Below are 13,919 nucleotides of genomic sequence, written 5' to 3'. Positions count from 1 at the left end.
ACACACACACACACACACACACACACACACACACACACACACACACACGCAGACACCAACACACCAGACTGCCAGCTCCCTCACTCTGGGCAGTAAGAGAAGAAAGGAGGGGGAGGAGGTGAAGGTCCAGGTTCCAACAGGGGAGAGGGGCTAAGCCAGGCCGGAGGCAGGGGGGAGGAGCCCAGGTCCAGAGTGAGGACCTCCCCTTTTCCCCACCCACATTCCCCAGTGAGGAACCCACCCAGAAGCTTTTACTCTTTCTCCCTTCTCTTATCCCATTCCCACCACAACAACAGGCATAAAAACACAGCCGGGAGTGGGGGGTGGGGGTTTGGGTTGGGGGGGTAATAGCATGAGACAGTGAAGAAAGAGCCAAAGAGCCCCAAATCGGCTTAGTGAGGACGGTAGAGCCAGGCCCCAAAGTTTGCTCCCCCCCAGCCCCCCCCCCCCCCCCCCCCCCGGGAGAGATGGAAGAGGGGCGGGCGGCACAGAGGGAGGGCCTAGTGCCTTCCCCCAGTGAAATCAGCGGTGTCCACCTTCACCTGCCTGAGCCATAGTCACCCCCCATACACACTATTCATGTCAGGCCACCCCTAGCCCGGCTGGCCCCATTTCCCTATGCCAGGGCCTCTGGAGGCCCACCTGCCCTGATATGAGGTGCTGGCCTAGGGCCAAGCAGGTTCTTAGGACCCCCTCCCCCCATACACAGACACACACCTGGCCAGGGTGAGAGAGGCAAGTGTGCCCATGCCCACCACTTCTACTGAACCCTGGGGCTCTCTGGTGGCACTGAGCCCATTCCGAATGGGCAGCCCAGGGCCTTCAGCCAGCCACTGACCACAACTCAGCAGCTTTACCCTTTCCCTGCTCAGCCCCAAGGGCCCCCCTGCTCCGCAGAATCTACAAGGCTCCCATGTCTCCAGAGTGTCAGTGCCCAAGGTGAGTGGACCAGCTCTCCAGACCCCCCCGATCAAGTCCCCTTGGTGTCAGAGCCCCCAGAGGTTTTAAGAAATTCATCACCAGAGCTGCATAAGCATTTCTAGCCCCCCCAGCAGCTCCCCAAAGCCAACTGGGCCCCCAGCAGACGATCTCACCTGGGACAGCCCCCGAGCGGGGCTCCCTTTCCCGCCTCCCTCCACCCCTCCGCCTGCAGCAGCCAGCCGCCCGCAGACTCGCCCCCAGGAAGGGGCAGTAGGTCTCACTACCTTTCTTGCCCTCTGAAGCCCTGAGGACAGCCAAGTAGAGGTTGTCCTCAGAGTTGGTCCTCTTCTGGACAGGGTTCTGGGGCTCCTGGCTCTTCAGTCTCTGCCGCGACATGGTCCCCTTGCCCAGGGGAGCCGAGGGGAGACAGGCTCTGGATGGGGCTCCTGGCCTTGCCTGGTCTGCAGGGCTCCCACCCGACCAACCCACCAGGATCCCACTGACCAAGGGAGGAAGGAGGCTGGCAGTGGGCACTGGGCTGGGCTACGAAGCAACAGCAAGCACTTCCTCTGCCTGCCCTAACACTAAAGTACAGAAGTTAGTGTGGCCACTCCCCAGGCTCCAGCTCCACTCGCAGAGCTGCTGCTGCTGCTGCTGCTAGCACCAGTGGGGCTGCTGGTCCTGCTGCCTGCTCCTCCTCTTTCTTCCTAGGCTGGCCCAGCCCCCTGCCTCCCTCCCACCCAGAGGTATGGGGCTGCTCCCAGGACTAGGTGTGCCCCAGGCTGGGTCCGGCTGGGTTGGGCGGGGTGGGGCGGGGCAGGCCCCCAGGAGGCGGGAACTCCTCTCTCTGGGTCTGCACATAGTAAGGCACTGCTTGCTAGCCAGAAACAGGAAACCACCATATAGTTTCCTAACCACTACCACAGACCGGGGAAGGCCAAGCCAAGCCACTGCACGGGAGGGCAGGCAGGCAGAGATGGCAAGCATTAACCATTTCCTCTCCTGTCCAAAGCCCAGCCATCATTATCCAGGGCTGCAGGGAGGCCCCCATGGCCTGGCAAGCCACAGGGGAGACCCACACCACATACCCCTCTATCCTGGCAGCCATCTGATCTGCAAGCCCCTTCCTATTTATTGAACTGGACCAGAGAAACCCCAAGCCCAGGATGGTCCTCTCCCCTTCAATAGGCCCAGAGCCCACCAGGGACAGGCAGCCCCTATGTTACCCGGGGGAGCCCAAACTAGACAAGGACCAGAACTACCAGGCAGTGTTTGGTTTTGGAACTGGCCCCATTTCTATGCCTCCTTGGGGCCCCCATCATGTTGTTCAAGCTCCAAAGTCTATAACCATTTCCACCACCTCTCATTACCAATACTAAAATTTGATAATGTCTAAGTACAGGGTGAGTAAATGCTTAGAAACAGCCCCACAATGAGTCACAAGGGAGGATGGCAGTCTATAGGTCCTACTCCAGGTCTGAATTCCAACCCAACACTTATTTCAGAACTGAAAGTCCCCAAAGAGCAAAGCTCTGTCAAGATGTGGAAAAGGCATTAAAGGAGGCAGGGGGCTTAATGGACAGGGCACTGGAGTAGGGAGTCAAGAAGGCCCTGGATTCGAATTCCACCTTCACACTAGCCAAATCACCTAGCTCTCTAAGCCTCAATTGTCTCCTCTGTAAAACACAGGTGATAATAACAGCAACCACCTCATAGAGCTGTTTTGAGGGAAAAATTCAGCAAAATGGCTTTGCCAGACTCAAATGGGCGGAAAAATATGAGCTGATTTGTTATCATTCCTTCATAGCTGGCTTGGTTATTACAACAGCATTCTCACTGGTTTCTCTTCACCAGACTGGGCCCGTGGGTCCTTTCAACAAGGCCGTATCATCTTTTTAATGAGGTAACATCTCTGCCTGAATGTCACCCCTGCTCACAGAGACCTCTGGTCAGCGGTGCCCTACAGGTAAGGCCTACAGAATCATGTCTGCATTGTTTAGACTAAACTTCAAGGTCACCTTTTGGTCCCATCCTGCCTAAGCAGTCTTATGTCTTACTGTTCTTTAACTGAAATCCCCAATTCCAGCCAAGCCTAGATCCTCATACACAATGAGGCAGGGAGCTATCCAAGGGTACCCAAATTAGGTCCTCTTGCCCTGTCTCTATCATAGCCAGGCTTTTTTTTTTTTTTTTTACAAAGCAGTAAGTATAAGGCTCAGTGTAAGCTGCCTGGCTGAAACCCTATTTGCCAGTGACAGAAAATCAATACAAAACCCTGCATTCCACTCTGCCTCCATTTCAGGTCCTGGTATCTTACAGAAGGCAAAGTCAATTCTCAGCTCCCATTCCTTCTAGCAGACAAACCTCCTTCCCTATTATTTAAAATGAATTCTTTTTGTTCTACTAAAAGTGGCTGTCCCTCCTTAACCTCTACCTCAGTTTCTTTCTCTGTAAAATGGGGGTCATAAGAGCACCTACCTCCCAGGGTTGTTGTGAGAATAAAATAATATCTGTAAAGTGCTTTGAAAACCTTAAGACTATTATTATTGTTGTTGTTATTACTAATACTATCTATAGACACTCAGGTCTCTTCTGATTCCTCTCCCCAATTCTTGATGTCTACCTTTCCAGCCATTATCTCTGCCCACCTCCAGCTCCAGTTAGAAATCCAGAAATCCATGGGACGGCTAGGTGGAGCAGTGAATAGAGCACTGGCCCTGGAGTCAGGAAGACCTGAATTCAAATCTGGCCTCAGACACTTAACATAAAAACTAGCTGTGTGACCTTGGGCAAGTCACTTAACCCCAACTGCCCTCAAAAAAAAAAAAGAAAGAAATCCAGAAATTCAGTAAGCTCCCCTGCTTTCAGCTCTGCCCCTCCCTCTCCATGGCTTGTGTCTACATTAGGCAACTCCAACCCATTTCATCTCAACCTCAAGGTGGCTATTATGTGCAAGTCACTGTACTTGGTGCTAGTGATACGAAAAAAGGAAGGAAGGAAGGAGAAAGGAAAGAAAGAAAGGAAGAGAGAAAGAAAGAAAGAAAGAAAGAAGGGAGGAAGGAAGGAAGAAAGAAAACTGAACAATCCCTGGCCTCGGGGAATCTATATTCTTCTGGGAAAGTTGTAACATGCACAGAGAGGCAAGTAATAAGTTCAGAGACAGAGCCAAATAGAACTCAGAGGTCATTACCTAGTCCAGAGGTTCCCAAACTTATGTGGCTGACTGCCCCCTTTTAAAAAAAAATTACTCATGCCCCCCTGGAAATCTACTTTCTTTAACCCTTTAATGGTTTGTTGTTGCTGTTTTAAATTTGCATCATTTCAGACTTGTGGATTATTCCGGCTCCCCCCAGGGGACAGTATTGCCCACTCTGGGAACCTATGCCCTTGTTCAACTACCTCATTTTATAGAAGAGCAAACTGAAGCCCAGGAAGGGTGATTTGCCCAAGGCACATAGGTAGCAATGCTACTTCAAATCATCCAAATGCCCCAAACCTTCCTAGATTCCCAAATGTATACATTTGGGGAATAGAACTCAAAGGCAGAAAATGCCTCTTTCTCAGATGACAAGTACCTCAGTCCCAGACCCTGGTCCTGGGTCAGAATTCCCCCCCCCCCCCCGAGGACCTACTGAGGCAGGTTAACTTCCATGATACCTGGGGCAAGAGGGAAGTCAACTAAGAGTCTCTCCTCTGGTCCTCAGTTCCAGATGATAGTAAGAACCCCAAGAAAAGATCACGGTTATGCCTTCTCCCCACTTCCTGGCAGGCCTTCTACATAATTCAGCTCCAGGAATGTATTTGTGTCTGTGTTCTTTTGCCCCAGTTCTGCCTGGGATCAAGGACCTTGCCCCTTCCCACCCAGAGGGGCTGCAGAAGCCTGTGCTACATTGCTATGTGATCCCCCATTCTCCACCCCCTCTACATACCCCAGGGAGCATCTGGAGGCTGGGGATGAGGTGGCCACAGGGCACTTCCTGGGGTCAAGGGCCTTTCCCTCTTTTCTTCCCCAGCTGATTTCTGGGCCCAGATATATAGGGTTCAGATACCTGCCTTGAGTAGGCACCTTGTCCGAGCAAGAATGCCTCATCTACCCACTTAGCAGCCAGGCCCCAGCTACCACAAAGAGTGTCAGAGGCCAAAGGCGAGAAGAGCTGGGGGAGAAAGTGTGGCTTGGGGGAGGGCAGTGGTGACTCACAGAGGGCTTCCCTACACAGAGGGGCCCAGGAGAAGGGCTAGAGATGAGCCAGCCAGGGCAGAGTGCCAGTGAGTCAGAGCCCAGTAGGGAAGGGGGAGGAGGGGGAAGAGCTATGTGCAGAGAGGAGGGGGTCTGTGGGGAAGTACCAGTGAGTCAGTAGGGAAGGAAACCGCACCTGTGAGCTAAGGGGAGGGACTGGAGGGGCTGTGTTTGCTTTTTGGGTGGGGCTCTTCCAGATAACAGGCCAGCAAAGGGACAAAGGGATAGAGATGGAAAGCCTGATGAGGTCCTTCCCAGCCTCCAACCTGGGCAGGGACATTTTGTGCTGACCAGGACTCCAGACAGCAGGGGCCTCAAGAGAGCCTATTGCTGGTCTGGGGAGGGCAAGGGCAAAACAGGCAGGGGAAGAAGAAAGGATGTAATCGCCAGGGGGAAAATGGGTACTGGGGGAATCCTGGCTGCAGCTTCAAGGCCTGAAACCCCAAGCTAGCCAGCTTTGGCATCCAGGGATATATTAAATAGAGCCTCTGCTCTACCCCAACCCCCAAGCCCTACACGGAGCCAGCCACAGAAAAGAATGCAACCGCCTCAGAACCACAAGTATTTTCCATTCCCTGGCACATCTGGACTGATGAGATCCAGCTGTAGGGCTGTATGATGCACCCGTGTGTCACCAGACCCAGAAATAGATCCATATCCATCCCATCCCTGCTAAAGCCCCAAAGACTCAAGCCCAGGACTCTCCTCCATTCCCCCCAAACAAGGAGGGGGCCAGAAAGTGACCTCCTAGTCATGACCATAGAGCTAACCCCCCCAAATCGTGACCTTTTCAGGACTAGCAGGTTGGAATCTCATAGATCTGGAACAGGAGGGAGCCTGAGGGGTCGTGGTTGGCAAACTAATCATCCCCCTGATCCCCAACCCTCATTTTACAAATGAGGCAAGTGAGTCCCTGAGAGAAGGGACTTGTCCAAAGTCACAAGTAGAAAACGTCAGAGGTTGGGGATGAACCCAGGTTCCCTGACTCCACAGCCCAGGGCCACTGGACCAAACTGCCTCTCAGTAGATCCTGATCTCTGGATGAAGCTTGGTCCCAGCTATTACGAGCATCAACCAGAGGGGGGCACCAGAGCCCCACAGGTGACAGCAGGTGAGATCAAATGAGTCCAAGGCATAGAAGGGAAGAAGGGACGCAAGAAGGGATGGAGAAAAGGCACCCCCTCCCAGAGAGCTCCTCTCTTCAAAGCAGAAGCCAGAAAGGAAAGCAGATGGAAGAGAGAGGCAGGAGATAAGGGGAGGAGGATGTCACAGACAGGGAAACAGAGGCATGAGACGAGACTAGAAGAGGAACCTGAAGAGAGAGATGGGAACTTAGAAGAAGCAGAGGAGAGAAGGTCAGGAGGGAGAGCCCCTGGAACATGCTGGCAGGCTCTCCGACTAGGCTGGAGAGCAGGCTGAGCCAGGCCAATGGCAGAAGGGATGAGCTCTGGAACATCAGGGACTCCAGCGGAGCAGAAAGCCCGCTCCCCAGGCCTTCCATCATCCTCGTGCCCTGCTTAGGGACGAGGGATCAACCTCCACAAAACCCACCCCTATCCTCAACAAGCAGCCATCAGAGAGAGGCGAGAGGGGTCAGATCCCCTCCACGGCATCACCCCCCACCCCACCCCACCCTGCCTCCATTCACTAGCTTTCCTCCCTTGATCTTCCCAAGCTGGTCACAAATATTACTTGCTTTATGATAGGACATGCATGCCCCATTCTCACTGATCAAGGGCCTCTGGGGCCATCTATAGCATAGTGTTACACTAACGTACTTATTAAAAATCCAGTTCACATGGGGAGTTACAGAGAGGAAAAACTATCTCCACCAGGGCAGACGTACAGTGTTGTTTTGGGGGTTTTTTTTTTTGTCTTTTTGAAGGGGGGAAGGGAGGGCAATTGGGGTTAAGTGACTTGCTCAAGGTCACGCAGCTAGATGGATGTACAGTCTTTTTTTCTTTCTGGAGGGGGGAAGTCTGGGCAATTGGGATTAAGTGACTTGCCCAAGATCACAAGGCTAGTGTTAAGTGTCTAAGGTCACATTGGAACTCAGGTCCTCCTGACTCCAGGTGCTCTATTCACTGAGCCACCTACCTGCCCCAGGATGTACAGTCTTTTTTTTAAGTAATCGGGGTTAAGTAACTTGCTCAAGGTTACACAGCCAGTTATTTCTGGGTGTGGTGCTGAGTGTCTGAGCCTGGGATTCGATCTCCAGGTCATCCCGACACTGGAGCCAGTGATCTTACTCACTGAGCCACCTGGCCGCCCCTAAGCAATTGGGGTTAAGTAACTTGCTCAAGGTCACACGGCCACGTGTTTCTGGGTGGGTGCTAAGTGTCTGAGCCCGGGATTCGATCTCCAGGTCATCCCGACACTGGAGCCGGTGTTCCCACTTGCTGTGCTACCTGGCTGCCCCACCAGGATGTACAGTCTTAAAGAGTTTCTTGGAGCACAGAAAGGTTAAATGACTCAGCCCAGGTCACTGTAATGTAATACCAAGCAAAGGCAACTTCCCAGGTTCAAAATACCAGCATAGGTGCTCTCTATTTTATTCAGTAACAAACCCAGAACAGAGAAGATCAAAACATGACATCATTCAAAATACAGCATTTACTAAGTGTGATTAAATCATCTCCAAGGCCTACCCCACCCCAGGACTTTCCAATCATTCAATCAATTACAAAGTCTCTGTTCCAAATACTTCTCCACCCCTAGGCTATACCTTAATTAAGTCCACCACAAAGCCCCTCTTCTCAAATGGAGATTAGTTTCCAAACATAAGTAAAATACATTCATTTGCTCAACCATAGAACACAAAAAGGTCAAAAGTTCCCCACCCCTGGATCACAATTGAATCTACCCCAGAGTTACATCAAGTTTAAACACAGCACTTAATACCCAAATGGAGGTCTTTTCTTCATCTTGACACGAGGCAAGTTCTCAGCAATCTTAGTTCCTGGGGAGACAAGGCTTAGCAAGGCCATAAGATACATTGCCAGTCCCTTCATGAATTTATCCTCTGTCTGTAGAACAGTCCTAGAACCCCTGAACACATTAGCAAAGCCCTCTCCCAGGATTTCTGTAAACATACAACAAGAAAATCCTTCTTCAGGGCTTCTAAACCAACAGAAAGGCTCCCAGACCCCTGCAACAACAGCACTGTCCTTCACCAGTGGACAGTATTCATTCTGTCTGCCGGACAGTCTCCAGACCCCTGCAACAACAGTACTGTCCCTCACCAGTGGACAGTATTCACTCTCTGTCTGCAGGACAGTCTCAGGCCTTCTTAACCAAATGCCAGGTTCCAGGACTTCTTCAACAGGACAGTCTTTCACCAGTGGACAAATCTGGCAAAATAACATCAAAACAGACAGACAAAGTACCAGCAAAACAGCCATGTCTCCTCAGTCCTTGGCAGCTCAGGGGGCAGGTCTCAAAAGTCCAGGGCAATTCAAAGCGGCCACCAGCAATCTCTTAGTCTCTCCCTCTACACGAGGTGCTGCTTCCAAAAAGAACTTCCGCCTCTCTCTTGTCTCTCCAAATCTACGTCACCAGCTCCTCCCAGTCAGGACTTTCTTTTCACATCAAAAAGTCCATCCCACAGGTGGGATTAACAAGCTCTGGGTTTTAATACAATCAATTTGAAAACCAAGCCAATACAGGGGAATCTTTAATTGCCATTACTATCACAGTCACACAGCCAGCATGTGCCTGAGGTAAGACTACTCCTGATCTTTTAAAGTCACCTACTGTGCTATACTGTGTTGCCTCTCTGCCAATGTTCTTGTTTGAGGGAATAAGGAGCTGTGATGTTCTCAGAGTATTCCCTCTACCAACCAAAATCAACCTATCCATATGGGATTTAGTAAATTCAAGTGCTGGGAGTTAACAGAAGCACAGAGAAGTTTCATGATTTGCCCAGGAGCACACAGTTGTTATAAGAAGCTAGATCTAAATCCAAGTCCTTCTGACCCCAAGTCCCACTAAACCGTGTTGCCTCTCTTGCTCAGTCACTGGTCAAAAAACAAAGGCTCATCTTTGTCTGCCTCAGTGGTTCCAAGCTACATGCAAGACCTTTCACCACCACCTGTCCTGGAACATCCTTCAAGGCCCAGCTCAAATTTTCCCAACCCCACCCCAGAAGGGATTGATCTTTCCCTCCTCAGAACCCCTCCCAGACACTGCCATTGCCTAGCACTCAGATTACTGATATGTCTCCTAATTTTCTGAAGGTGCTAAATTCCTACTTACAGTGGTCCCATCTCCAAAGATGGCATTACTTACTTGGCATCACACACCTTCCACACTATCTGGCCTAGGTTGGGGATTCAGGAATCTTCATCAATTAAAAAAAATAACTCAACAAACTAGAGGTTCCCCTCTTTCTTTCTTCCTAGCTAAAAAAAGGGAGAGGAGCCCCACAAGGCAGAATATAAATTCATCCTTGCCTTTACATCCCAGGAGAGAATTGAGCCTGCCCACTCTTCCCCACAAGAAGGGAGTGGGTATCAATTAAAGTATGTGCGTTTTTAGTCGGTTTTCAGTCAGGAAAGCTCATGTTGTAACCTGGAAATCCTCAGCTTAAGAACATTATTTTGTTTTAATGTCCTTTCCCCTTCAATTCCTTAGTAAAGTTTCTAAATTCCTCCAACATGTTTCCAATGACCTAAAGGAAAAAAAGTTCCAACACCCAGACCAGCACTTTTAGGCTATGTACTACGTGGGGAAGACAGACTTTGAGATCACAGAGTCCCAGAGTTGGAGAGAAACTCAGAGGCCCTCGGATCCAACCCCTGAATGAGCAGGAATTCATTCTATAGTATCCCTGACAACAGAAAGTTGTCATGCAGATCCTACTCGAAGACCTCCAGAGATGTGTGTGTGTATGTGTGTGTGTGTTGGGTGTGGGGAATGGGGGGGAATGCCTCCCCAACTTGCCTATCCCATTTTCTGAGAGTTCTCATTGTTATACAGATTCTCTTTAAGTTGGGCCCAAATTGGTCTTCTCATTAAGAAAACTCTTAGAATTTAGAACTGTAAGGTTCTTACTGATGGCGTAGCCAGAGAGTCTCATTTTATCGCTTCCAAATGCCCTACCTCCTACCTCTTACATCTACCCCCCCCAAAAAAAAAATAGTTGTGCCCTCAGTTGGGAGTGCTTGGAACTCCGAGTCAGAAAGACCAGACTTCAAATCCTGCCCCCAACACTTACTAGCTGGGTGGCTGTGGGCAAGTTCTTTAACCTCATCTGTAAAATAAAGGGGTTCAATGGTTTCTAAGGTTCCTTCCAGGTCTAAATTTATGATCCTCTGAAGGATCAAACACTGTGGGTGAAGAGGCCTCTAATTCAACTGAAGACATGGTTCCCAAACCTAAAAGGGCATTTCTTCACCAAGAAGCCATCCCAGGTGCCAGAACTTGAGTGAATTCCCACTCCCTTCCCCCATTCTACATTTTCAGCCTTATCCTAGGAGCACCCCCATGCTATAGAAACAAACACCCCAGGAAGCAAGCTGTGTGTAATAAGAGATTTCACAGTTTCACAGTCTCTTTCTGTTCTCTTTTGTATATGGAAATGTTCTCTCTCCTTTCTGGTGTTTGTAAATTCAGAATTTTTAAAACTTAAAAAATTTAAAAATAATTTTTTAAAATTATATATATATAAACACTATTAAAAAGGGAGAAATGCCCAAGGAGGGAAAGCAGATAACAGTTAAAGCCTCATGGCTATAAGACTATTTTGGTGTAGAATGAGACATATATTTTTAGACACCAACAACATTTGTTTTGTTTGACTGTACTTTTTTGTTACTAAGGAGGGCTTGGGGGTCGAAATGGGAGGGAGTTACGGAAAGTGACAGAGTAAGAAAAGAGCCTCAGTAAAATTTTAAAAGACTATTGTCTAGCAGATCCGCCCTCTCACAGACTCCCCCATCCCTGGGATATCAGGCTTTTTGTGGTGGGTCCCATCACTCCCTCCCTGGCCCCTGGGGTACCCAGATTCTTCCAGCTCACCCAGTCAAAGAAAAAAACACCTTCTCTTGAAATAACTAAGCTATGTTCAAGTTAAAGAATATGAGTTAACTAAATAATTAAAGGAAGACCTAACAAAACACAAATGAGGCATAGAGCTCAGACGGCTGAGTTTACAAAATATAGAGTTGGAAGTCTGTATGTCAGGATGAGAAAATCACTAAACCTCAGCATTGAAAGGGCCTCAAAGATCCAGACTGAACAACTCCTAGGACAGGGATCCCATCAACATCTTCATCAAGGGGTCACCCAGCCCTCCCTAATGGTTCCTTCTCCCTCCCCCCCCCCTCCCAGGGCAGTCTAACGGATTTCTGGACAGTTCTAATTTGTAGGGTGTTCCTCTAGAGTCAAAATCTGCTTCCCTATAACTCCCACCCACTGATGGTAATTTTCCCTACTACGGTTAAGCAGGGTGGTGCAGTGGGTAGAGTGCCAGGCCTAGAGTCAGGAAGACGAGAGTTCAAATCCTGCCTCTGACACATAAGAACTGTGTGACCTTGGGCAAGTCATTTCACCTGTTTGCCTCAGTTTTATCATCTGTAAAATGAGTTGAAGAAGGAAATAGCAAACCACTCGTATCTCTGCCAAGAAAACCCCAAATGGGGTCATGGAGAGTCGGACATGACTGAAAGTGACTGAATGACAAAAGTGCCAAGGAGAATAAACCTATTCCTTCTTCCAACGACAAACTTCAAATATCTGACTGAGAATGCTACTATAGGCTCCATACCCCCTCCCCTACCCCACCTAAGCATCTCATCTGGAGCTAAACATTCTAAGTTCCTACAATTTATCTTCCTGTGTCATAGTTTCAAGTAACAAAAATAATAACAGCTAACATTTATATAGAGCTTACCATGTGCCAGACACACTTCATCTCCCTTGAGCCTCACAACAATCCTGGGAGGTAGTCTGACCTCCATTTTGCAGATGAGGAAACTGAGGCAAAGAGAAGCTAAGTGTCTTGCCCAGAGTAAACCAGTGGGTAAGCAACTGAGGCCAGATATCTGAAGTCGGATGTTCCTCACCAGGGGCCCAGTGCTCTATCTACTAAGCCACCTAGCCAGCCCTCTTTACCCTGGTCACCTTCCTCTGGACACAGTCTAGTGTGTCAATGTCATTACTAAAACCAGACAAAATACTCCCAATGGGTCTGAACAGGAGAGAACAGTGCAATTATCACCTCTCTCAAAACGAGATGCCCCTTCCATTGCTGTAACCTAGAGAGGCATCATACCAAGAAGCCAGCTCTGCAGTCAAAAGACCTAGGTTCAAGTACTATACCAGCCACATAGTTACTGCATAGCATGGGCAAGTCATTTAGAACTCCTAGTGTCCCCTGGGAAACTCCCTAAATCTACAATCCCCATAATTTACAGATGAGCTGAAGATTTGGGTCAGTGAGGGTTTCCATACCAGGAAAACTCCCCACAGATGAAATCACAGGCCCAGACTGTACCCCACACCCCATTCCACAGAAAAAAAACTGCATTGGGGCTTTTGGGGGCTGTCTTCTCACATTTTTGACTCACAAAGAACTTGCAGTATCTTCCTTATTCTCTACTCACAACTGATTTTTTTAAACTCAAGTGCCACACTTAACATTGATTCCTACTTAATTTTATTTTGTTAGGTTTGGGTCATTGTTCAAGTCTGGCAGGACCTTCTTTGGACCCCCGATTTGTTGTGAGATCAGCTTGCTGTCCCAGGTTTTTCTAATACCAAACTCAGAGACAATATGGGGCCACCTTATCCACTACAGAATGAGGAGAGAAGCAAATTTGATGAGCAAACTACCTTTGTCCTGTCTGCTACAGATGGGGTCAATGGTCGACCTCAAATCTTAACCCAAGTTTTTCTTCTCAGTCCGTTCTCCCCACCCCAATTCCAGCCTCCTGGGAACCTAGGACTAGAAATAGGAAAGAGGTGCTCAAAGTCACAGAGAAGATGGATAATTTAAGTTGGGGAACTGGTTCTGAGAATACTTTACACATCAAATGTTTCAGTAGACAAGTCGACAGAAGAAATTCAAGTTATTTCTTCATCCAAAGATTATCCTGGACCCTTAAAAACACCCTAGTCCCTTGGTCCCAATGAACAAAACTGCAGCCAAACCAAGTGAGGTGTTCCACTGTACTGGAGAGGGCAAGACCCACTCCTGATTTATTTATCTGTGCTTTGGCGTATCTTCTCTATTGCTCTGCTCCTGCCCTAGGACCCCCACAGCTGAGACAGTGAGGGAAGCAACACCACAGGGGAGGAAGGAATGTGGGGAGGGCCCTCTAACTTCTCTGGAGGGTCAGCACTCTACAGTCCTTTGGCTACAGAGCACCACTTGGCTTCAGCCCTGTCCACTCCCATGAGGTGTCAAACTCTGTAGGGGATGACTTAGTCCTCTCTGCCTCAGGGACACATACCGGTTACCCTGCATTTTTCACAAGGGTTACCCAGAGAACATCAAAGATGCTTGGCTCCTGGGCCGTACCACGGACATATGGGCTTGAAGAGAACACCTGGTAGCAATCCCCAAGTAAAAATGCTTGGGGCCACCTCATTTACCATGTGATGGGGAGAGAAGGCACTGATCTTGGCACTGAGGGACCTGAGCCAGAAACCACAGAAAGCCCTCTAAATCCCTGTGCCACCCCTGCCCCCCAGGCTGGCCTCATAGTCCCCAAAACCCCCCTCCTCCTCCCCTATTAGCATCGCTAGTGTGTACTGTACA

At 49.3% G+C, this 13,919-nt stretch overlaps 1 protein-coding gene across 11 annotated transcripts in view; it reads right to left on the bottom strand.

The window, feature by feature from the left end:
• Positions 1-13,919, bottom strand: part of PLEC (plectin) — a 115,235-nt gene that overhangs the window by 48,160 nt on the left and 53,156 nt on the right. The window contains exon 1 of one of the 11 annotated variants that reach the window (XM_069097063.1): positions 1,206-1,671. The exons of the other annotated variants lie outside the window; for them this stretch is intronic. Coding sequence (XP_068953164.1) covers positions 1,206-1,317 — 112 coding nt within the window. The 5' untranslated portion in view covers positions 1,318-1,671. Of the gene's footprint in view, positions 1-1,205; positions 1,672-13,919 lie in introns of those variants that run through there. 11 annotated transcript variants of the gene reach the window in all.

The sequence above is a fragment of the Petaurus breviceps genome, unplaced genomic scaffold (genome assembly GCF_028583685.1).
Source record: "Petaurus breviceps papuanus isolate PSGF00001 unplaced genomic scaffold, PetGlider_PUasm1.0 350, whole genome shotgun sequence".
In the NCBI taxonomy this organism is placed as follows: Eukaryota; Metazoa; Chordata; class Mammalia; order Diprotodontia; family Petauridae; genus Petaurus; species Petaurus breviceps.
This window is presented reverse-complemented; position numbering and strand designations above follow the sequence as displayed.